At 38.3% G+C, this 23,436-nt stretch overlaps 1 protein-coding gene across 2 annotated transcripts in view; it reads left to right on the plus strand.

The window, feature by feature from the left end:
- pitpnm3 (PITPNM family member 3) overlaps positions 1–23,436 on the plus strand; it is a 174,539-nt gene that overhangs the window by 34,551 nt on the left and 116,552 nt on the right. For both annotated transcript variants that reach the window (XM_047391842.1, XM_047391841.1), the window contains exon 2: positions 7,706–7,801. In XM_047391842.1, the coding sequence (XP_047247798.1) occupies positions 7,706–7,801 (96 nt within the window). The remainder of the gene's footprint in view (positions 1–7,705; positions 7,802–23,436) is intronic.

The following is a 23,436-nucleotide window of genomic DNA, read 5'->3' on the forward strand; positions in this document are numbered from 1 at the left end:
AGAAGAATAATAACAAAAGAACGAGTCAAAACCGTAACTGTGAAAAACATAAGAAGAAACCCGAAACCAAAAACCAAACAACCCTACATCATGACACTTCATGCATGCTTTACACTAGGAATCATCTTGACTTACTCAATCAGGAGTAATTCCTGAAGGTACTCAGGCGTTTGTTAAGTCAGTTACTAACCCTAACCCAGATCTATGAAGCCTTTTATGGCTTTTTAGAAGAATCCTGTTTTAATTAATATTTTAATTATATATTTTGTGATGTGAATAAGCCAGTAAGAGCAACACATATCTACTATTATGGGTGAAGTTTGCAAGTCACACTAGCTTACATTAGCACAAAAAGTCATTAAACTTTGGATGAATATACATACTGATGTCATAATTTCCTTCGTCTGGTTTTTTAACTGCAGCCATTAAAGTTTTCTTGCTTGAATTTTACTTGTGCTCCCTTTTAAACTGATAAACACCACTTGAACTACAATGCAACTATACCCGTACTGATTTCCAATACTCCACTTAGTGAAACAGCCTTAGCCTAGTGAGAAGTTGTATACACAAGAAATATTACACTCCTAACAGCAGTTTATAGCAATCTGAGTCAACAAATCAACTTGAAGTTATAACGTGACACAAAGATGGTGGACATCCTGTCATAAAAACTTACCCGCCATCACCAAACAACCATTTAGCTGCCAGACAGTGATATGACATTCACATTTTCACTGCTGCAGTTTGCACTATAAACTGTAGATCTATCAGGCATTCACTCGCTATCTGGCAGGACTCTGTGTGCTGTAAATGCCCTGCAGGGAGCTACAGAAATAATTCCCATTACTCGGCAGGGATCACATTGCTTGGCAATAGGCACACCAGTGTGAGGCTTCAGCCACCTAAGCAATTGTTTTGATTTGCTAAACCTTATCACACATTCAGAGTGCACGAAGAGCTCCAGGAGTAAACCGAATGCACAAGCAATACAAGGACTTGGGATCTATGTCAGCAGGAAACTTAATAAACAAGAGCGGTACTTAAACAACACTTGCAGGTGAGTGGCGGTGTATCCAGTGCACTCAACAAATTAAATCCTTAAAGAAAGAGAGCTACTGGACAGACTTTTTCAGGGCAGCAGCTGTGTTTTTATTTGTTAGAGTACCTCTTTCTGTTGCTCAGTTGTTGTGCACCTCATCAGTTCCTTCTTCATATTCATCCTGTGCCCGTGAGAGCTCTGAGCACTGCGAAACAAACACAAATATCTGTACCCATCCATATATCTCCACACAATGGCCATGTCAAATACCCAGACAGTCAAGTAGAAAATATAGTGATTGTGTACCAGATGTGCCTTGGCCGGGCAGGTCTGCTCAGGGCTGTATGTTTACAGATGACATGCTTCCAGTCATAACCAGCAGCACAGCCTGCCAGAGTGGGCAAGCACTGGAGCGCTAGATGTTGAGTAACGTCCGTCCATCCATCCAGACATAAATCAGTTATTCTTGCTGTAACCTACAGATGGTCGGTGGGGGCTGGAGGCCAAATCTGATAGGAGCCACAAGCAAAGTGCATGCTGAATAGTTTATCAGTCCATCTCAGGGGCTACCACAGAGAAGCAGAAAACTGTGCATGCCTACACTAATTTAGAGTGACCCAATTATCTAATGGTCTTAAATCAGCAGCAGAAACTTGATAATAAAATATTTCTCTAAAATTGTACACGTGTTGTATAAAATAACCAGAAGCATATCAATCAAAAGCTGACAAAAATATTAATGATCATGGATTTTATTAAAAAGGCTTGTGCAAATTGAAATGAAAACAAAAATGAAATAGATTATTTGTTTTCAGTCCAGGCTTCAGTAGTCATTGCTACACCCATTGAGTTCCTTAAAGTATCCGCTGTTTAGTGTTGTCACTGGATAAAGACTTCAAGCTCAGACACAATTTTTCCACTTTTCACAGAGGGAAGTTTCTACATGTATGTAGTGATGCAATGAGTACAAAAAAATCCTCCAACACTTACTCTTTTAAAACTGCCAACATTTTACATTGTACTGTTCCTATGGTTGGAAGGATTTTTGATGAGATGCCACAGGAAGTGTGACTGGGGATTTGTATGGAAAAGAGTATCGCAGCACTGCCCCTCCCCCACCTGTTGGTCAGCTGGCTGAAAGAAGGCACCCTACACTTTTCCCTCAAAGACAATTTGGCTGTGTGGATGTATTTCCAGTCATAAAAAAATACTAATGGCGTGGAAACTATACAGTTTTAAAATTGCATTTAAAGACAATCTTTGACCAAAATCTAAGAAGTGCATCAGGGCAAAGTGGGTACAAGCTGGTTCAATGAGAAAGATTATATTATTGTAGTAAATTCAGTGCAGCAAAATGTGACGCAATCAAACCCAAATGCATTCTTCTATTTTTAATTAATTCGTCTTTATGTTTGACAGTGATTGCTGCATTAAGAATACCTCTTTTTATTGTTTTTTGTGGTTAAGCTAAACAGCTTAGTTTTTTCCACACAGCTTTTTGGTCCAAACAACATCAGTGCCAGCTGTGAAACGTCCTGATTCCTGGAACTGCATAATTTGTTTTGCCTTGTCTACTTCTTATTGTTAAAATGAATCCTGACCTTAACTAAGGGAAGTGAAACAATGTTTTTGAAATGTTCTGGGTTCTTCTGTGACATCCTAGATGAGTTGTTGGTGAACTCTTGAAGTGATTCTTCAATTTCTTTAGATTGTGGCACAATGTGTTGCTTTTTGAGATTATTTAGCCTACTTCATGTTGTAAGTCGGGTTTTATTTAGTAGATGGTTTCTACAAGTCTAGTGGTAAATATTCTTGGGTGTATCTAGTAAATGTAAATTAAAAAAAAACGTGTTTAATTACAGTTAATTCATGATTTAACAAGGATACACTTAGGCAACTGAAGAATTTTAACTGGTACAGAAAATTGTTAGAAATCTGTATATGGGCCAGTCTTAAACTAAATTAATACACTTAACAGCATCAATAGCAAATATTTCAGAAACATTTTTTTAACTGCTTTTCCTGAATTTCTTTGTGCTCCCCATTTGTCAGCTTCATGCTGAGTTTTGTCTGCAGACTCGAGGTTTAGCAAATTACAGGTGCATTATGGGGGTCTCCAGTAAAAATCCTTTTACAAATTTCAAATTTTGCACCTGGAGACTTTAAAATTTCAACACCCCGAGAAGCAGGATTAGAATAAATCTGTCTGTGGTATTGTGTGTTGGGACTGAAAAGCTTGATAAGTAGGCTACCGTTTTTACAGTCACTTAGTGGCTTAAAATGTTTTTTTTATTAAAACGTGGTAGGTGTATTGATAATGGTTACCACAGAGTTGATGGGAAAGATGGAAGTTGAAAAGAATTTCTTTTGAACTTTTGGTAATATAATAAAAGATAAAAAACAAAACTAAATTCAGATTTTGCCTCTGTCTCAAATTCTTTTTACAGAGAGCATGTAATTGTCTGTGAAGGACCCAGCCTGACACAAACAATGAACATGAAGAAAAAGGTAGAAATCGACAGTCTGTTGTTTGAAAGCACTGTGAACTCTTTCAGTGTAATATTTGGTTTGCACCTGCAGCTGTTTGCTCCATTTTACTTCCTTTCTTGCTTAGGAAAGCAGCCATAATGTTAATTATATTGTATACTAAGTTTTCAACTTTTTCTTTTAAGTGTATTTAGGTATTTTAAAAAGCATGAAAGACAGAAATGGAGCAAGGCAACCAAGAATGGAGCTTAAAGTTGTCAAAGAAAGACTTCTAAGAGTTATATTTAGAATCGGAGGATATAAAATCCCTATTTATGTAATGATTTATCTTGGAAAGAGAAGAAAGCCAGGAGAAATGTGGTATTCGAGACCTAAAAAACTGGCACTCTTTAGAGAGATTAAAAAGTGCTCTGTTGCAAGTCCAGTCTGCCTTTAATTTTGTCAAATCGCCAAAACGTTAAACATAAAATTTGAAAAAATTCAGATTGATGTAATTTCTGCTGTGGTTCTGACTTTGAGATGCACTGACAACACATTCCTCTCAACAACTGTTTAACCAGAATAACCTCTTTTATATTAGCGAGCCAAGCTGTTGATATTTATGTCTCACTTTTCTCACATAAGTAGTCAATGTTTTAAACAATGGGGTTCAACTGCACTGAAATAATATGGCTGCCAAAATATTATTGTTTGGAAACCATCTTTCACACTCCTTCAACTTAATAAGTGTGTGTAGTTAGTCTAGCCACAACAGTATGTTGCTTGAGCCTAAAAATTCACATCAAGGTCACTACACATGTGGTGGATGGAGGGGAGGTTAATATTCTGATAAACAATCAGACTGATGCAGTCAGACACTCATGCTCATTTGGCTCAGACACAGACAAAAAAATAAGCTAATTATTGTGGCTGAACGTGAAGGATGATCATTTGGAGATAGTGGTTCCTGATAGTCAGATGACGCATAAAAAGTAAATATTGCAGTTAAAAAAACTCCTGCTTGATGAACACACTCACAAAGAACAGCAGGGGTTGCCTCAATGGGATAGGAAAGGGCTTGATAAATGGAAAGGCCAGTAATGATTTATCTACAGTTTATTCTTTCAATATGTGTAGATTTTATGGCCTTAAAATATAACAATCTGGAAGGTAAAGTGGAAAACACAGTTATATTTAATAAATAAGAATATGTTTTCGGATGAGGCTCCTTTGTCAGAATAAAAGTACCTTTCGAAAATAACCTTTAAGCAGGTATTAAATGTACTTTTCATTGATCCCACATCGCTGTGTTAAAAATTTATTTTTATTTGGTCTGATGTAATATTGTAATCTACTGATAAATTAAATGCTGTGTTTTCATTAGCTGTATGTAAAATGTCATCATAATTAACAGAAATAGACTTTAAAACATCATTCTGTATGTAAATAATCTATATATTTGTCATTTAGTTAATTGAGTTACTGAAATAAATTAGCCTTTCAATAATATTCAAATTTATTAAATATGACTGAATCATATTTTCTAAGAAATGTAGAAAATGCAGTAAATTTTTGTTATTGGCATTGATTGGTCCTCTTTTTAAAAACTGCTATGTTTTCTCTATAACATAAGCTTAATGCAGCCATTTTAATTTTAGCACTCATGGTATACTGGGTATGATTGTGTAAAATAGAAGAACATTTTGCTTTTACTGCTTCTGCTTGTCTAATTGCTATTGTGTAATAACGTTCTCTTTTAATGGCAGAGCTAATCATGCTTGAGCCTCCTCACTCACCTTCTGTAGAGATTCAGGCTACCTGGAGCCTCTGCAGAACAATCTCCTGGTGGCCAGAGCTCCTTCAAAGTCAAACTATGAAGAGAGAACTTCAGCTTGTTACTATCTTGCAAGATGTTTTAATTATTAATGTTCCGGGCACAATGAATCTCCTTGTGATTTAGGCACGGACCTGTCATTAATCCCTATCTGCATCATGTTACCACTTTCAGATGCTATAGTGAGCTGGCAGTGCTGTACAATCAGAATATGCATTCTGATGAGGTTTGTTTGGTTATTAAACATATTTTTCATTAAGCCCACATTTTTTTGGGACTGACAGTGGCACCGGGGTGAAATGTGCGACCCATGTATGGAGGACTTAGTCCTTGAGGCAGCCCGTCATAGGTTCGAGTTCTGGCCCCGTTGACCTTTGCTGCATGTCTTCCCCCACTCTATCTCCTCTTTTCCTGTTCCCCTCAATTTAAGAAAAAAACAAACAAAAAAACAAAGGCCACTAGTGCTGCAAAAAAATTATTTTATTGGTCTGATGTAATATACTAATCTTGAATGTCATGTTTTCATTGGGTGTAAGTGAAAAACCATAACAAACAGAAAAGAAGGCTTGAAAACATAAGTCTGTGTGTAATTAATCTTTATAATGTGTTTCACTTAGTGAATTAAGTAACTGAAATGATTGGACTTTTCAAAAATATTCTATGTAAATTGAAAGGATCTATAGTTATGATAATCATTAGAACCTTTAAGAAACTGTTTGGTCCTAAACTAATTAAAAGTGAGGCTTCTTGATATAATGGGAAGGGATAATTAATGTTATGGAAAATCTGCATGGTTTCAGCAATATGTGTCTCACCAGACAACCTTTAAGCAGGAAACTGTTTAAAAATCCTTTTTCTTACATTTGGACTAAAAAGGTTTTGTGCTGAAGTTGAGATATTTCTTTTAATTGGCATCTAAACAAATCAGCAGGCTCCTTAAGTAGAAGAAACCACACTACTGTTTGGTCTTTCTTCCAGGTTGGAAGGAGCTTAAATCATGGTTAAAGTAATACAGAAGTTGTGGTTGGAAGATATTCTGTAATGTGGCACTAAATAAATATTTAGGCACATTACTATATTATATAGTAATTATACTTTTTGTATTTTGTTACAGTGCAATCACAAACTTCAAAGTATTTTATTAGGATTTTATGTGATAGACCAAACCAGAGAGCAACATTTTCAGGTGGAAGGAGTTTTTCCTTTTATAAATGAAAATATGAAACCAAGGAACACCTCAGACATGTATGCAATGACGATGTGGAGACGTTTAAAGCAGGATTAGCTTTTAAAACAATATCCAAAACCTTAAACATCTTATAAAGCACTTTTCAATCCAACAACAGAAGATGGAAAGAGTATGGATAAAAATTTCCAACCTACAAAGGTATGGCCGTCCACAAAAACCTAGAGGCTAGACAAGGAGAGCATTAATCAAAGAACCAGCCAGGAGGCCCATAGTAACTCTGGCCTTTACAGAAGAGTGGCAAGAAGAAAACTAACACTCTAAACATGCGATTCTTACCAGGGAACATGGTGGTGGTGGCATCATGCAATGGTTCACCTTTCCTTCAGCAGGAACATGGATGAAGGAAAATACATGGCAAGAAGAAAACCTTCTAGTGACCAATGTAAACATACTGTACAGCCTAAGCTACACTGAAATGGTTTAGATCAAAGCTTATTTGTACGTTCGAATGGCCCAGTCAAAGTGCAGACTTAAATAAATTGAGAATCTGCGGAAAAACTTAAAAACTGCTGTTCACAATCTGACTCACACTTTTAAAAAAATCTTTATTTGTACAATATTTGGAAAAATATGCATCTTTTTTCTTCAACTTCTCTTTACTCTGCTCTACATGATCACTTTTGATAACTTAATTGATGAGATGTTTGTATTTGTTAGTTTGTGTTGACTGTTTTACAGCCAATTATTGCTTATGTGTTTCAGAAAAAAAACTATTTGTTTCTTCTTGAGTGTTTGCAGTGGTTTTAGATGGGTGCTTGAAAAGGAAGTACTCCAAATCTCGTTTCAACTCTGCTGCTGAATCAGATGTCAGGAAAATCACTACCAGGTTCTCTTGTTTTGACACTTCTTTACTATGGCACCAATCAAAAGAAAGTCCATTTAAGTCCTTTATCCTGAGGAGATACTTGAAAAGCCATCAGCTCTTATCAGGGCCTCTCAAACTTCCATTTTCCCCATAGACCTTAAGAACTGTCAACAGGCCTGCAATAAGAAAGGAGGACAAATGTAAAGAAAAGCATGAGATGACTGTAGTGTGAGTTCTGTGATTAATGGCATGAACCCTGCCAGTCATACCTGGACTAAAAACAGATTTTCTGCCTTTTCTCTTTGTTCACAGGTTCAGGGCGAAAGCACAGCGCCTCTCATTGGCGTCTGCAGAACATTGCACAAGAATCAGTCGAAAGCTCCGATGAGGAGTTTTTTGATGCCAGAGGTAAGATTGCATTTATTTCTCTCTCTCTCTGCCTTTATCGTTTATGTTCCCAATGATGTGGTGTTTTAACATGCATGGAGTATTTAGCTAATTAATAACTGAGGCAATCTACAGGGGTTGGACAATGAAACTGAAACACCTGGTTTTAGACCACAATATGCATGTCACGCTTTTCAATTTTATAACAGCAACAAATTGTGAATTTTCCTTCCTCCTTTCACCCATATGCACTATTTTGTACAGGAACACAACCTCATGCTTAGATTACCTGTCTATCAACACAGAAGGTAGTCCTAATGCTGAAAGATAATATGAGGGCAGTCGTAAAGGGTTAAGAAATTATGTGATCTGCATTCAACAACGCATCAGTGCTGAAAGGAAAGCAGGTGTTACTCAGATATTAAAGAATGTTGATAAGGGTCTTAAATCCATTTTGAAGGATAAATGTGATATTTTAGAATAAATGCAGAATGTTCTCCCCACTATCAAAGGATAGATTGATGTGACATGAAGTGAAATGTTGACCAGAGCTTTATGGTTTCCTCAGTGTTGACCATTAAATTTGATTTAAAGTTGTGGCTTTCTCTGTTTTGGCTCGACTTTTCAGATTCCTCAAGATCCAGTTTGCTAGGATTCTTGTAGTTATTAATCTTTTTTCCTTACATGTAACAAGTATTAGTGATTTCATGTGTACTGCATAATATAAATGGGAAAGTGTTTAGACCCTTTGAACATTTATACATTTTGTCATGTTTAAACCACAAAAAATAAAATAAAATAAAATGACAGAGTAGCATCCATTTGCTAATTAGGTGACTGAAGTGGGCAGTTAGTTACAATGAATTCTATTTTTAATCATACTAAATGGGGCTATAATATAAATGCATGCCATATTTTTCAGAGTTGTATTCTAAGAAAATGTTTAAAATGTATAATTTACCTTTCAGTCCATATAAAAACTCAACAATATTTGTATTTGCAGCAAAAAAAAATGTTTAATGAACATGACCAAGTTTGCATGGTACTGTGGAGTGATGGTATACCTGTACAATTCAGTCAGTCAGTCATTTTCTACCGCTTATTCCATAGTGGGTCACGGGGGAGCTGGTGCCTATCTCCAGCAGTCTATGGGCGAGAGGCAGGGTACAACCTGGACAGATCGCCAGTCCATCGCAGGGCAACACACAAACAACCACGCACACACTCATTCATACACCTAAGGTCAATTTAGAGTGACCAATTAACCTAACAGGCATGTCTTTGGACTGTGGGAGGAAGCCTTCAGGAACATGCAGATTAGGACAAAAACAATTCAGTTAGTCAGCATGTCTGCATGGAGCTAATCAACTAATAAAAAACACACTTGGACCACCTGACATGTCCAAGTCAATTCAATTCAATTCAGTTCAATTCAGTTTATTTATATAGCACCAATTCACAACACATGTTGTCTCAAGGCACTTCACAAAGTCAGGTACATACATTCCAATTAATCCTAACCATTGAACAGTGCAGTCAGAGTGAGTTATTTATTCAAATTGGATAAAAAGTTTTTCTATCTAAGGAAACCCAGCAGATTGCATCCAGTCAGTGACTTGCAACATTCACTCCTCCTGGATGAGCATGTAGAGACAGTGGACAGTTACTGGCATTGACTTTGCAGCAATCCCTCATACTGAGCATGCATGTAGCGACAGTGGAGAGGAAAAACTCCCTTTTAACAGGAAGAAACCTCCAGCAGAACCAGGCTCAGTGTGAGCGGCCATCTGCCACGACCAACTGGGGGTTTGAGAGAACAGAGCAGAAACACAAAGAGAACAAAGAAGCAGTGATTTAGGGGTACTTTCTATGGGAAGGAAAAGTAAATGTTAGTGGATGTAGCTCCTTTAGTCGTTTCACCAAGAAAGAAAGAACAGATAAACTCAGCCAGTTTTCAAGGTTAGAGTCTGAAAGAGAGCACATAGTTAGTTACAGTTAAGCTCAGTCAATCGCCATGTCTAGGAGAGTTGAAGGAGGCAGAATGACAACACAGAAATGTTTTTTCTGCATTTGGCAGAAATGTGTAGGCTTCACACCAAGGTGAAAACAGAATAAGAATGTCCGCTATGTAGAAAACCAGGAGGCTTTGAATGATTAATTGCCCCTACATCATACTGTCAACAACTGCTGCCTTGACTCATCAGAATTTCTTATATAGAGCTTTTCATTTCTTTAAAAAAACTCTTCATATGGTAAAATGAAGGGACTCTGTCCCTCAGCATAATTTAGTATCTCTGAATCTTTGGATATGCAAAGCAAGCAGGTCTTTATGTTCTCCCCTGGCATGGCTGCAGCTGCTGACCCTCGACTCAGCTCTAACAATCTTGACTCCTTGGCTTGAAGATCTTATCACCGGTGTGGAGAAGGTCACTTTGGCATGAAGCCATAAAGCTGCTCAAACTGTGACGAAGGCTGCAACATAAAAATACCAGACAGCTGCTAAATGTAATGACATGTTAATTAAACTGTTCTCTCAGTATTGGTTAGATGTATTAACTCAGGCCCTGTAGTGCAGTGAATACTCTAATTTTACAACGCAGTGAATCCATGAAGGGAATCGTAGATACATGGAAAAAACTCATGATAATGATGGGAAAATAATCCAGGCTTTAAGTAATAAAGCTGCAGATCATCCTCAAGATTGAAGATGTCAAAAACTACTGCAGTTTTACCAGCAGGTATTTCTTCTGATTTCAGTGCTAAAACATAGTTTCTATATTTTGAATAATCTAACACACTGTTGGTTGTTAACAAGGATTACCTAAGGTCATGCACACTATTTTGATTGGCAGGTGAGAGGAAGTGCAAATGGAACCAAGTTAATAAAGACTACATCTTAGAAATCTGGGCACATTCTGATAAATGAATGGAGTCTGTCCATGTGTAGAAGCAGCTCTTCAGTCAAATGATGTCATTTCTGCCTGCGGTTCAAACACTGCTACCAAAAAGGTATTTTTATGTAACTGCCTTGCAATCCTTCCAATTTTTTTTACTTTTTAAAACTATTTTTATACAGGACTTTATTATGTGTAACAACTTCCTCCCCTTCAGTGGTTGTGAAACAGTAAAGATTGTGATGGGTGACTTTTAGATCAACCTCATGTTTTACTGGTATCTCTGACAAGTGTCATCCTGCATGTTGACATAGATCACACTAAGGCCTTGAAGCCGGAAGTTGTTTTTTTCAGAACTGTGCCACAACTATTATTAAATTTTCACTATAAAATCTTTGAGTCACTACATGTCCTTTTTACTCATCCCCTCATCACCACAGGCAATGCAAGTACAGACCGACAAAAACATTTTGCAATTGAGCTGCAGCCTAAAAAACTCACAGCTTCCCTTGACCTCAATGAGACTAGACCATTCGTGCAATTTGAGGCCCTAGTGCACACTGATTTTTTTTTTTTTAACATGGGCCTTGCTCATAGCCCTCTTTTTATAGATGTGGAGCCTGAACATTTATCATTGGAGCTGCTTAGTGAACTCCATTGGTTGAAACTAGGGCAGTGGCAAGATGCAATGCTAATAGCATGTTACATGCATGCTTAAAATAGTCGGGGAACTCTTATGCTCCATCATGTGAACTGGGGAGTATACTGTATTCTTGATGCACCACAGAAGACCATTCAAAGTCCATCTATACTCAGATTTTATTGTCAAGGTGTGGTCTTAGTCTGGCTCTCTGGAAAGGCTGTTTAGTCTCTTCAGTGTAAAAACTAGAGAGATAATTCTCAAAAATGTAATAAAGAAAGGGAAACTCTGCAGTTTTCTTGTGTGTTTTAGCGACGCCTGACAGTATTGAAAGTGAAATTTCTGATTGCTGATATCACAAATTTGCATAAAATTTGACTTCATGAGAAGCTGATTACAGATGAAATCAGAAATATGTTTGTAACTGCCATACTTTTTCCATGCTGTTAAACTGCTTTATATGAAATCAGACACACATTAGAACATTTTTGACTGCTCGACTATTTATGGTCCCACAGGAAGTTCATTAGAGAATTAGGAGAATACTTACCCATCCAATTATCCACTTCAGTATGCTTATCCCCAAGAGTCTGCTGATGGAGATACTTATCAGTTATGTTTTAGCTATATAGCATGCTATTTTACATTAGGCCAGTCAATATCCTGTGGGGTGTCTAGTGTCCAGCAGACACATAACAAAATATGATTCAAAAATCTAATTTCAAGCAGAGTAAAAATGTGACTCTGGGGAACAAATCAGATGTGGTCAACCAAAGTTTGTTATAGAAAAATGCCTTGAAATGTTTTTATTTTTGTCTGTGATTTCCTGTTTTACATTTTTTTTTATCCATTTTGCATCCATGTAGTTTTCTTCCCCATAAACTCCTTTGCATTTTCCATTCTCCAAAACCAGCATGTTTCCAGCACACATTGAAAGAAAGCATTAAATATTTATTCTCATCACAGCTACCGCAAAGCTGAACCTGACATTCTTTAAAATGCATTTTGTCAGGCTGGTTTCGAGTCACTTATTTGGTTCGAGGAATCACTACAGAATGAGATGCCAAATGAGGACTGATATACCTCTCCACCTTCACACTATTAAAGGCGCAACATTCCCCAGTGGGCCATGACATTTTTCTACTGGGTGTGAAGGGAAAGAGATGTATTTCTGTCATTTAATTAATGGTTAGAGTAATAAGATGAGCAATTTTACAATTATCTCTGTGTTTATTATGTATTTTATTTGTTTAGGGGATTTTTCAGAGGTACCGGGAAATGTGCTCATTTACTTTATTCACTTGTAATTTAATATCTGGGAAATGGACCATGCAATACCACTACAAAATGGATATAGAGTCATATTCAATAAATTAGAATATGTGTTCCGATGAGGCTTGTTTGTCAGACTAAAAGTACCTTTTTAAACAGAAAATCATCATAATTAACATAAATTAAAGCTTGAAAACAGTCTGTGTCTAATTAATCTATATAAGCTGTTTTACTTAGTGAATTGAGTTACTGAAATAAATAAAATTTTTAATAATATATTTTATTGAATATGACTATCTACTACATCTGAATTTTGAAACTAATGGCGAAGTGGCTTTATTGTGAATGACATGTGATGGCTTAAGATCCTGCCTAACCTTGTTCAGATCTGTCATTAGGATATGTCCTGGCTTATTGAGCTACAAACAGAAAGTTTTAAGTGCCTGTTCACACATGGCAATAAAATTCATCCTGAGTGACTAATCGAAGTTTTCCAGTCTGCACATCACATAATAAACTCAGTCAATTTTCAGTAAAATTACTGGTGAATTTAGAGTGTAGTTTCACAAGATCTCACAATATTTCTACAGTATTTCTCTTTAACCGTGTCCTGTCTGGCAGAGAAGCAGTCACAATTGTTGTCTGAGTGCCAAGAAAAAGCCAAACAGATTTATTTCACAAGTGGAGCATTACAGCTAATGCTTTAAAGCTCTGCTTGATATTCATAAAAAGAAACTTTATTAGAAACTGGTTTAGGATTATTTCAGTTGTTATGAACATAGAGACAGAGGGAACAAGAAAAAAAAAAACCCACAAAAGAGAGGAAGGGGGGGGGGGGGGGGGGGGGTCAAAAAGGAAAAGGGGACAGAAGGAGAATAGAATGGAGGAAAGAAAGAAGGATGAAAAGAATACAAGATAACACCCTGCTTGCTTCTACACCTGCAGAAATGTTCAGCTTTTTTACCGAATAGTGCATGGTACTTATCAATGCAAGATGTATTTAGTGGTAAATGCAGCTCAATATAGAACATTTGTGTATCTGTTAACACCTGAATCTAAACACCTATGGGTCTGAGTGTGAGCACGCTTGTGTGTACAAGGTTTCTCCATAAAAATATGCAATAGTTAGTGTGAGGAGCCACAGACCTGCCCCCCTGGACCCGGGACGCATACGGAAGAGATTGGAGCTACAGACATCCAAAGGCCCCCCAGAGCACAGGAACCCAGGAGAACAACCACCGGGACTACCGCAACCCCCCCAGAGAAGAGCAGGGGAGAGTCCCAGGGGAACCACCCAGCAGCCACAGTGCAAAAGCCCCAGGGAGCTGCAGAGACAGGCCCTGCTGGGAGCTGTCTACGCCCGAGCAGATCCAGCCATGGACCCAGAGACCCAAGACCCCGGGACATATCACTCCCCGAGCAGAGGCCCTACAGAGCCCAGGGGTCCAGGCCCCGGCAAGCAGCCACTGGGAGTGAGCCAGCACACACCAAAGCACCCAGCCCCGGATACCGAGAATCACAAGTACGCCGGTGGGCAGAGACACCATCCACTGGCAGGTAGTGTGGCGGGGAGGGAATAGGCCCCACATTTGATCGGGGGCCTAAACCGATCCAGGAGAGGGAGCAGCCCAAGACCCAACCTGAAACAAAAAACAACCACACACAATCACAATCACAATCACATTTCCCATCCTCATGCGTACACATAAAAACACTCACACCCAACATAAAAACAAACAACAATGGACGTTGTACACTCACTCACACTCGCCATACATATTCTATACTCCCAGGTCCAGGTGCCGATACCCCATAGGGACAACCGGACCCCCAGGCAGGCCGCCCCAGCACCTGAACCTGGTCCAGGCTAGCCCAGGCTCGTGCCTTAACATAAGCGACCCCCGCCCCCCCCCGCCCCAACCCCAGTCCCCAACGACCCCATCCTCATTCGGAGAGGGGGCCCAAAAGTACATGGCCCACATTTTGTACATGGCTACAGTATTTCTCCTTAAGATGAACTCTGTCTCTTTACATCTAGTTGCTGTTTAGGTCCAGACTATTGTTGGTACCCACAGCAATGGAAACAACATTAAAACTCCGGTACAAACTTTTCTGGAACTTTAAAAATAAATTGCATTTAACTGACTTCCAGCAACTGAGGGAAGGGGGGTAACAGCGGACTTCCCAGGATGCCACTGCCCGCATAAAACCCCCCACTTCTCCCACAAGTCTTTCTCTTCCATGCCGGTGATCATCAAGATAGGAGGGGAAACAAGCGTGCTAATGTCTCTCTGCTGGCAAACAGACATAAACTCTTCAACTGGATCCAAGTGTGTCATAAGATCATGCGATCATATGCCCAAGATAAGTAGAAATGAATCACTGTATGCGTATCCGTGATTTTCATTCATGAACAGGGTAATCAAGGTACAAGCATTGCTTGACTGTTCTCTCTGAGGTCTGCAGAAGTGAACTGTTTCCAGAGAGTTCCCAGCACGACGCCGAGTGCAGTTTCCCGAGGAAGGACAACGGAGACCACATTACGGCAGTTAACGTGCAGTGTGGTCAGTGGACAGAACGGGCCGCCAAGCCACTGCTCCGGAGGTTAGCTGGCAGCTAACCACTTCATTCAAAAGGGTTAAAAACCTTTTAGCAAAAAACAAAAAGAAAGAAATTGAGATCTTTACATGGAGTTTTGGCAGCTAATTTAATCTCTCTCTCACTATGAAAATCTTTTTAAACACTTAAGAAAACTTAAATTTTATGGAAAGCCGAAGTTCATTTGATAAAAAATCTAATAAACATGGCTTATGGTTTGGCAAACAAAAAAAGACTGTTATGTGTCCACATGTCTTGTTAGGAATGTGGATTACAATTACAAACAGTACAAAAACAAAAAGTAGCATGAGCTAAGTGTCGGACTCTGATATCGATCATTTAAAAATGCCTTGATTGGAACCCTCATCTGATATTTGAGATGCACATGCCTACTAAAAATGTTCCCTTGGATCAGAGTATTAAGGGGTTCTTTTAATAAAGTCATCAGAAAAACTTCAAGATGCATGCTTTTGGTTTTTAATGATCACAGTCATTCGAAGGTGATCACACCTTTGCAATTTCTGCCCCAAACCTTTGGAACAGTTTACCTTTTCATATACGGACCGCTGAGACTGTAGAGACTTTTAAATCCGTGCTCAATATCTATCTTTGTTCCTTGGCATTTGATTCTAGCAGAATTTGAGAATCTTTTAAAGCTGATAGTTTATGGTGTATTTCATTTTAACTTTACTTTTCATATATTTTTTGTGTTTCCTTACTCTTGTTTTTTCTGTTCATTTGACTGAATTGCAAAGCACTTTTCAAGTCAACTTTTGTTGTTTTTATGTGCTATATAAATAACTCGAGAGTCTACCTGCACTAATTCATAGTGATTTCATTTTCGATACTGACAACCAAATGCTGAATTTAGGCCCCCAAAACAGTATTTCACAAAGAAATGTGTGACAGTAACGTCTAGAGAAATCGTCTAATTACATATGTCAGTGGTATTTTTAATGGTGTTAATTATTGATTGTCATTTCATATTTGACTTAGGTAGTCATGTTTTCCCTCTCTCATGAGTGAAATATAACACCTAAGTGAAAATGTTAAGTGGTATAGGTTTTGGCTTGTTAAACTAAGTTTTATGTTGTTTTTATTTCATAGTTTGAAAGTTTTCGCATTGATTAAATGCATATCTAGAGCAACTATATTACCACACCAATATCGTTGTGATAGAAAACAGTTGACTTTGATGGCAAGCCAAGATTATTAAACTACTAGGTTGCAACAACTCTATTATTTCAAGTTTCAAAAAATATGTCCAGTCCAATCTTCAGTTAAGCATTTAAAGGAAAAAACACTTTGATAGAAAAGAAAGCATTTTTTTTTTAAGAAGAACATAACAAAGATGAGCGAAAACTCTTCATTGTGGTAGTTTTTGGGACTTCTTATCAGGGCTCAGTGAAAAGGGAAAGCACATACTTGTATTCTTCAGCACAAGCAAGAGAGGAAACTATTTGAAACATAAACATTGGCTTAGTATGAGGAATGTCTTCCTTAGAAGGAAATTCAGAGCAAGCTCATTAAAAGTTGTTTAGGTTTTGACACACCAGGTGGCTACTTACCAAAAAAAAAAAAACACTTCAGTCCTGCTGTGTCTATCTAGTCTGGTTGTTTTCACTTTATTATCTTGACATATATTTTATTTGCTAAATGTTATCTAGAAACAGAAATAACTGCAGTGTGATTGAGTAGCGAGTTTCCTGTAATATAGATCTAAAGCATTAACATCAATATAACCTTAAGAGGGAGTTATTTATTGTTTAATGGATACAATTCTATTGTCTGTTCTGACGCTGACCTTTATAATGTTGCATGTATTTTTTATACTTTACTTCTATCATACTGTTTCTGCCAAAATATACCATAAGGCTTGTCAGAGTTTGTAGCTGAATTAGCTCCGCAATAATAACTCTCTGATAGCACAGTTCAAGTGACTGAATGGTGTAACAGAAACATTAGCTGTTGATGTTCTGTTTATCAATCAGCTGACAGCCTGCTGAGTTATGTGGCTACTGGTTTATTTGCATATAAAGCGGGTAAGTGATCTGATTGAATGGATTTTAATGCTAGGTGTGAATGATTATGGTTATCAAGGTCTACATTGATCTGAATCACCCAGGACTAAATGCTTAGACTCAATAGGTCCATGGTTATGGAAGCAAATCGTTACCATATTTCAAATGAAAAAGCATTTTCAGAAATGTTTTTCATTTTAAGAATGTGGCTGCATTGTTTGACTCATAAATGAAATTAGTAATCAATAATCCTATTTGCCTTTGCGTCTTCACGACTACACATTTTATGCCATAATCAAAAAGAAAACAAAGCAGACATTGTTTTTTCGTTTTCGTGGTCTGCCCGCAAAGTCCTGCCCAGAACTCGAAAACGAAAAAGCATTCCGAGCGGCGGGCGCAGAAGAGTGACGTCAGCAGCCGCCCTTCCTCAGCTCCCTGCTGACCGAGCTACCCATCTTGTTCGGTAGGGGGCGCTGTGCACGTCTGCATTGCATTACATTGCAAACGTGCCGAGAAATTGATTGAATTGCAGCAGGGCCGAGCTCAATTTGTGGCAGTGGCAGGCAGAACTGGCAGCTCTGGTGGCAGGCTGTGGCATCCTCGTGGCAGTCTTATGGCCTGGGACATCCAGTGTGTTTTTAAGCATTTATTTATAATTTTCTGTGAGTGACAATTCAGAATAGCCGCTCATGCTCTATAATAAACCGGCTGTTTGTGCAATAAATCTTCCTCATCCTTTCAACACGTCACACATACACATAGTGCTATTTATTTTACATGTCAAGTAAATACAATCACCTTATGTTATGGGTCTAAAGCTGTTTATTAAATAATAATCAATAATGAAATCATTATTTAAAGGTAACAGGCTATAACAATAATGACATCCCATTTGCCGATAATCCGCATTGGCATCACTTCCGGTGGCAGCTCCACAGACACTATTAACAATAATGACAACCCATTTGCCGATAATCAGCATCAGCTTCCACAAAAACAGCGGCAACCGCATTGGCAAGCTTTTATGGCGAGTCTGACACCTTCTGGCATCCTCGCGGAATCCCCTGCCATCCTGCAGCAGGTTGTGGCAGTTCCGGTGGCAGCTTTGGTGGCAGGCTGTGGCGGAACTGCCACAGCCTGCCACCGGAACTACCAGTTCTGCCTGCCACTGCCACAAATTGAGCTCGGCCCTGCTGCAATTCAATCAATTTCTCGGCATGTTTGCAATGTAATGCAATGCAGACATGCACAGCGCCCCCTACCGAACAAGATGGGTAGCTCGGTCAGCAGGGAGCTGAGGAAGAGCGGCTGCTGATGTCACTCTGCTGCGCCCGCCGCTCGGAATGCTTTTTCGTTTTCGAGTTCTGGGCAGTACTTTGCGGGCAAACTACGAAGACAAAAAAGCAATTTCTGCTTTGTTTTCTTTTTGATTATAGCATAAAATGTGCAGTCGTGAAGAAGAAAATGCAAATAGGATGATTGATTACTAATTTTATTTATAGGTCAAATAATGCAGCAACATTCTTAAAATGAAAAAGCATTTCTGGAAATGCTTTTTCATTTTCAAATTTTACATTTCAAATTGAATTTTGGTATCTATTTGCTGGGGTACATTTTGAAAAATAAATCTCAAATGTCTTTTTCTTTTTCATTTTAATTAAGTGAAACAATGAGCAGTCTTGAAGAAGAAAATTAAAATGCAAATATGATTATAGATTACTAATTTCATTTATGAGTCAAACAATGCAGCCACATTCTTAAAATGAAAAAGCATTTCTGAAAATGCTTTTTCATTTGAAATATGGTAACGATTTGCTTCCATACATGGTAGAAGCAGCTCATTCAGAAGCAAGGGTTGCTTGGCAGTTTTCTGATCACTCAGAGGAAGGTGGGTTATTATAAAAAGGGGGTGAGATTTTAAAGCAACTGGAGCTGATAATAGCTTTGTTGCATTTTTGTGTGATGTAGGACCTAAATGCAGGCTGGAGCCAGGCAGATTCATGGTGCAGTAGAACATTTTCTAAAGAAAATAGCACTTACAAAAGACAGTGAGGGCAATCTGGTGGCACTGGAAAATGGTGGTTATAGGAGGACCTGACAATACCTACGTTTATATGCACCAAATTTCAAGATTGGATTAAAATATATTCGGATTAAAAAACAAAAAATAATCGGATTGTACCGTTAATAACGACACAAGTAATCGGAATAAAATGGTTGATTTGACTAAAAATGTGTCATGTCAATTTGCTGATTGGAATATTCTGTTAGCATCTAGCCAGAGCGACTACCCACTCAAGGCGGAAATACGGGTTGAAGTGGGTTGCATATGCGCACTCAGGTCAGTTTGCCACATTCAGAATAACTTGATCCTTTCATGCGTTAACATGCATGCCGATCAGATTGTCAATCGGCAACCATCCTCTCTCAATCGGTTTACAATTTCATTACGATCTTGCTGAATCCGATCAGAATATTCCTACTGAAATGTTTATATGACACATTTTTAGTCTGATTGGTAGTTTATTCCGATTACTTACAGTATGTCCATGTAAACGTAAATACTGAGTGAAAGAATCCAGGGTATGTCTCACACAGAGAGAGAGTGATTACTAGTTTATGGAACAGGTGAGACTAATTAACTGAATGGAGAGCAGCTGAGAGAGTAGACTGAGGCACTTTGGGAGAATGGTTAGAATGAACAAAATATCACCAAATAGGAACACAGAAAACCAGGAATGCATAATAAAAAACTGACTACTGATCTTATTACTGATCTTATTAGGAGATATAGCAAATATCTGCAGATCTAAGACTTGCTTCACTTCTGCAAAGCTTTAACTAATTTTGGTTATTCCTTAACAAAAAATGAACAGTAAAGAGTTCTAAAATACTTAATGCTAGAAATCAAAAATAGGAATCGTGTTCCAAACAAAGCAGATCTGAAACCCACCAACTTCCATGTGTGTTGTTTCTCATGAGAACAGACGTTAGGGCTGAGTTTCCATCAGCGGATGTTGTTTTGTCAGCCAGTGTTTTTGTTGGTGTGGAGACAGCACAGCTGTTAGCTGGATGGTTAGACATCGTCACGTTTGTTGATCAACTCCTCTGACATGTGCACAGCTGCCCCAGGAAAAGCCTTGCGCATGTGCACCACACACACTGAGGCTTAGACACACAAGTATGTTTTTATACAGCTTATTATTAACCCTTAAAGTAAATCTGTTTGCCACGAGGATCTAAATTTAGACTGTGATTCACAGAATATACCTCCAAGCTAGGGAAATGTCAGGTATCTATCATGACACGCACACACACACACACACACACACACACACACGCACGCACACACGCACACACACACACACACACACACATACACACACACACACAGTTCTTCACATTGTCTTCTTCAGCTTGCCTGCAGTGATGTCAGAAGTGTGATATAGACTGCTTCTGAATAATATTCACAGATTGACATAGATATCGACGGGTTCCATGATCTAACCAACTTGTAAGTCAGCCCCGCTGGTGAACATAACACATTTACAGTATGGCACCAACAGATACATCTCTGGTTTATCTAAAATCAGGACTCAGAAGCTCTTGAATGAAAGGGGGAATATAAGAGATATGAAAGATATCAAGGAGCACCAGAGGTGCCAACAAAAGTTGAGGATGCTATAAAAATAAATATAAGTCACCTTCCTCTTGCCGTCTCCTCTTCCACTAAACATCGTATTTTTTTGTTGAAAATATAGGAAAAACTCCCCAGAAACAAACGTTTAACAACATGCACAATCTATACATGCATTGTCTATACATGGTTATCCATGCAAGGTTTTGGGTGGGGGGCTAGTGCCAATCTCCAACAGTCATTATCTATGAGGCAGAGTACAGCCTGGGCAGGTCTCAACAGACACCCTGTGGATAATTATGTGTATAATAGATGGAAAGCTTAGATGTTTTGCCATTTTTCATGTTTAAAACTCTTCTGTTAATTAATACAATGACTAATTAATTTCTTCATGACCGCGAGACATTCCAGATCTATTAAATGCGTCATCTTGTTTTATAGCATCCTATTTAATCCAATACCAAGGCCCACACAGACTATCAAATTAATACCACACAAGCGTTCTTTACCTGTTAAGCTTTAAAAATTGCATGACTTTTAAATACATTGCAGATCTTTTGCACGGTGAAGAAAAGCAAGATTTCTTTTTTTTTATCAAATCCTACCATGCCTTGCAGCAAGCAGCTGAAGTGAATGCCAAGTCAATTGCCACATCGTTTATTGATGTGAGCCACTGACGAGTTTGCTGTGTGTTAATCCAGATTTATTATTTAATGACATGTATTTGAATAATGGCGAAAACTGACAGATTCAGTCTGAAAGGATTTTCATGATGGTGGCACTTAAGTGCTACTATAAATTGCTTCCGGAGGTAAAATGTGCTTGGAAGCAAGTAATACGTCTATTTGTCAGAGAGCTGCTACCTTATGATGTTAACAAATACAGCAAAGTGATTCCTAATTAACACTAATCCAGTTATGGGTTCTTATATTTTAAATGTGGACATATTGACTAAATAAATAAAATTATATATCACCTTGACATTGGAGGTTAAAAAGAAGACAAGTACTAAACAGCCAATTATAGAGTTTTAACATTAACTGGAAGGCAGCTAAATTGTTTTTTTTTTCTCAAAATGATAATCCCTACAGGGCCAAGGTGTTTGGATAAAGACTCTTTCTGTTACTGCTGCATGCTGAGCACTGAACTGCAAGGTTATGTAAATATGATAAAGTACAGTTATAACCCCTAAATGAAAGTCTAGGAGTAGCAGGGAATAACACAAGCTTAATAACGTAAATTTCACATTTAACCATAATCAAATGCCCAAAGAGAAGGGGCACATGCAGGAGTTGTAACAGCAGACCTGCAAACTAAGAAACTTTCTCCTAGTCAGAGCCCCCTATAGGTCAGTGGACGTAAAACAAGTACCATGTCCCTTAGTGTGACCTTGACAAAGCTGAGAAAGCTGTTTAATGCACAGCATCTGTGAATGTTAATTGAGACTTTCCCTGTTTTTATGTATTTCCTCTAAAGGAAGCAAATGTGCATATTTTAGCAACATCATAAAGTGATTGTTTACATAGTTGTTGCGTCAATTAACCTAGAACTTAAAAAAGGAGAAAGAGATACCTCTTTCTCCTTTTAGATTTCAGTTCCACTGCAAGTGAAACAAACCCAAAAGCAAAGAGGCTGCAGAGAACAATAGCTGTCTGTAATAATTTGTCATCAACATGCCCCACTTATTCTCATAGGCCTACAAAATTCTTAAGTGCAGATTTTCCCCTCTGTCCCACAATGAACTTATTTAGCTGTTACGGTAAACTCCTCTTAACATTCTAGTAACTGAAACAATAACAGCTCTTCTTTAGTCTTTATATCCAAGCACAAAGATTTTAGTGCTAACTACTGCACTTAGAAACTATATGGAAAATACAGTATTTGTGACAAACCTGATTGTATTTTATTGGAATTGTACATGATAGACTACATAAAGTAATGAAGGATTGTGAAGTGGAAGGAAATGGTTTTTAATTTTAATACAAATAAAAATCTGTGTGGTTGGCAGTTGTATTCAGCTGATTTTGCTCTGAAACCTCTAAATAAACTTCAGAGCAACCAATTGCTTCCAGAGAATCAGCTACTTAGTAATGTGATCTCAGCAAAAACACTTTGAACACCTGAGAGGTTTGTTAGGTAACATTAGTGAACAAATGCCAACATAATAAAGACCAAGGGGCAATCCAGACAGGTCACGGAGAAAGTTGTTGGGAAGCTTAAAGCAGGCCTAGCTTTTAAAACAATATGTTAAGCCTTGAACGTCTCACAGAGCACTGTTAAATCTATTATCTAAAAATGGAAAGCGTACGGTACAGCTGCAAACCTACCAAGATGTGATCATCCACCTCAACTGGAAGCCAAGAGGCCTCTTCTAACTCTGGAGGAGCTGCAGAGATTAACACCTCGTCCCCATGCTCGTACTAGTACTCGTCGTCTTCCGCTATATCCGGGACCGGGTTGTGGGGGCAGCAGACTCAGCAGAGACGCCCAGACGTCTCTCTCTCCAAACACCTCCTCCAGCTCCTCCGGGGGGAGCCCAAGGCATTCCCAGCCAGCTGTGAGACATAGTTCCTCCAGCGTGTCCTGGGCCCTGT

This window comes from Girardinichthys multiradiatus, chromosome 18 (genome assembly GCF_021462225.1).
Source record: "Girardinichthys multiradiatus isolate DD_20200921_A chromosome 18, DD_fGirMul_XY1, whole genome shotgun sequence".
NCBI classification, from domain to species: Eukaryota; Metazoa; Chordata; class Actinopteri; order Cyprinodontiformes; family Goodeidae; genus Girardinichthys; species Girardinichthys multiradiatus.